General features: G+C 50.6%; 1 protein-coding gene across 2 annotated transcripts in view; it reads left to right on the top strand.

Annotated features, from left to right (window-relative positions):
• Nucleotides 1–194: 194 nt before the first annotated feature.
• XPO5 (exportin 5) overlaps nt 195–2521 on the top strand; it is a 43328-nt gene continuing 41001 nt past the window's right edge. For both annotated transcript variants that reach the window (XM_065911910.1, XM_065911909.1), the window contains exons 1-2: nt 195–444; nt 2094–2215. In XM_065911910.1, the coding sequence (XP_065767982.1) occupies nt 340–444; nt 2094–2215 (227 nt within the window). In that variant the 5' untranslated portion in view covers nt 195–339. The remainder of the gene's footprint in view (nt 445–2093; nt 2216–2521) is intronic.

The following is a 2521-nucleotide window of genomic DNA, read 5'->3' as shown; positions in this document are numbered from 1 at the left end:
AGCCTTCCTGACAATTACACTGCGCGCGCGCCTCCGGGGACCGTTGACGCGCCTGCGTACCGCGGCCCCAAAGTCTCTCGCTCCGCCCACCAAGGAGCAACCGTCATAGGGGAGCCGCCACTTCCGCGGGCGCATGCGCACTGGTGCGTCGGGCGCGTGCGCAGCGCCGGCTCTTTCCCGGCTGGATCTTCGGCGGCTCACGCTCCTCCTCCTGCTCCTCACCGCCCCGCCTCGGCCCGCCGCGGCCCGGTACCAGCGTGTGGTCCCGCCAACGGAGCCGTCCGTGCCTCGTGCTCCCAGGACTGCGGTGCTGCGGGCTCGTGGTGCGTGGCACTACTCATGGCGATGGATCGAGTGAACGCGCTGTGCGAGCAGCTGGTGAAAGCGGTGACGATCATGATGGACCCCAGCTCCACCCAGCGTTACCGGCTAGAAGCCCTCAAGGTATCTGAGTTCTGGAGACCCGGGCCTGCCCCGAGACCCTCCCCCAGCCTCAGCCGTTCCGGCGCAGCCCACGACGCTGGCCGTCTCCCGCCCACGCGGCCCCTGGACCTCGGTCCCAACCCCGGGGGGCCCTCCCCCTTGCAGCTCTCCGCGCCTCTTCCCACTCCCCGCCTTCTTTGCTCGCCGCGCCTACCCTTTTCCCGGGACGCTCCGGTCCCTACCTCACTGTTGCCGTCTCTTCTCACCGACACTCCCCACTGCCCTCTCCTCCCCCCCTCCCCGCTTCTGTTTACTCTTCTCCGCACCAGGATCCCCTCCACAGCTGGCTGAACCCACTTTATTCTCCTGACCGCCACATTCCTGCATCCCATCTCCTTCCCGTGGAGCACGTGTCCAACCCGTCCCCAACATCGGCCACATTCTTTATAGTCTCCCTACACTAAACGTTTCCCTGCTGGCACACACTCCTGACTCGCCCTAACCGAGCTCCAGCCTCTCTAGTGCCCTTTTATTTATATCCCTACACTTCTCCCTAACCCACTTCTGTGTCTTGGATATTTTCTGGCTTAATTCTCATCCCCCCCACCCCCATGTTTTTTCCTGTGTGATATTCTTAGACTATTTTGCGCAAAGTTGAACTTCTACCACTTATTTTGCATTTTAGCAAGGGCTTTTTGGTTTCCTGAAAGTAGTTTTCTTGACTGCCAGTTTCTCTACTACTGAGACTGATTCTTGTGTATTTTGGGAAAGCTAATACAAAACATTGGTAGGACTGATGTCGAAGCTGAAACTCCAGTACTTTGGCCACCTGATGAGAAGAGCTGACTCATTGGAAAAGACCCTGATGCTGGGAAGGATTGAGGGCAGGAGGAGAAGGGCACGACAGAGGAAAAGATGGTTGGATGGCATCTCCAACTCAATGGACATAGGTTTGGGAGGACTCCGGGAGTTGGTGATGGGCAGGGAGGCCTGGCCTGCTGCGGTTCATGGGATCACAGTGTCTTTGGACAGGACTGAGCAACTGAACTGAACTGAATACAAGACAAATGGGGATGCTAATATGATTTGAGTTTATTCTCCCATCAAACAATGTACATGGGCAATGAGAAATGACCACTGGAACAGTACTGTGTGTGTTTTAAGAGATGTAACTTCATGAAGTAGAGCGAGCATCACTTGGAGGAAGTTTTACAATGTGTAGATGTATCCCATAGAATTTGGAATCAGAAATATTTGGGTTTTGTCTGTTGTTTTACCATGGAATAGCATAAGCAGAATACTGTAATGATCTTGTGTATACCTATCACCTAAACTCAGTAGTTGTAAAGACTTTTCCACATTTGCTTTATTCCTCCCCCAACCAAAGGTTTTTAATCCTAGTAATTGTCATTTCACCCCTATGTGCTTCAGCGGTTTATCTCTTAACAGTGTTTTACTCATTTAGGTCACATTATTTTTTATTTTTTCCAACACTAATTGAACATTGCCTGGGAAATCTGGAACTATCAAAGTGAAAATAATCCTTTATATAATATTTATCTAAATTTTGCCACTTAGTAGCTCAGGTTGGAGTTTTGTGGGGGTTTTTTTCTAGTCCCACTTTCTCTTGGCTCCTGAGGGAAACACTAACTTTTTTTTTTTTCCCCCAGTTTTGTGAGGAGTTTAAAGAAAAGTGCCCTGTCTGTGTCCCCTGCGGTTTGCGGTTGGCTGAGAAAACACAGACTGCCATCGTCAGACATTTTGGCCTTCAGATCCTGGAACACGTTGTCAAGTATGTGAGCGAGCAAGTCTTTATTTCTTATATAACTCTTAGAGATAGTCTTCAGGTGAGTAGAAAAGAGCAATCCCCAGGGAGAAAGGAATGCTTCCTAGAGGTCATCACAGCCTCATGGGAGCTCTCATTCAGAACTTAACCTTTCCCTAGTTTCTTCATCTGTGTAAAGTATGTGGTACATACTAATAAGCACTCTGCAAATATTAGCTCCCAGTCACGTAGCTAGTATTTATTGAGCTCCTAATATATGCCCACCGACCTCAGTCTTTTTAGAATAATGCAGTGTACAGGTCAGTAAATATC

This window comes from Muntiacus reevesi, chromosome 20 (genome assembly GCF_963930625.1).
Source record: "Muntiacus reevesi chromosome 20, mMunRee1.1, whole genome shotgun sequence".
In the NCBI taxonomy this organism is placed as follows: Eukaryota; Metazoa; Chordata; class Mammalia; order Artiodactyla; family Cervidae; genus Muntiacus; species Muntiacus reevesi.
This window is presented reverse-complemented; position numbering and strand designations above follow the sequence as displayed.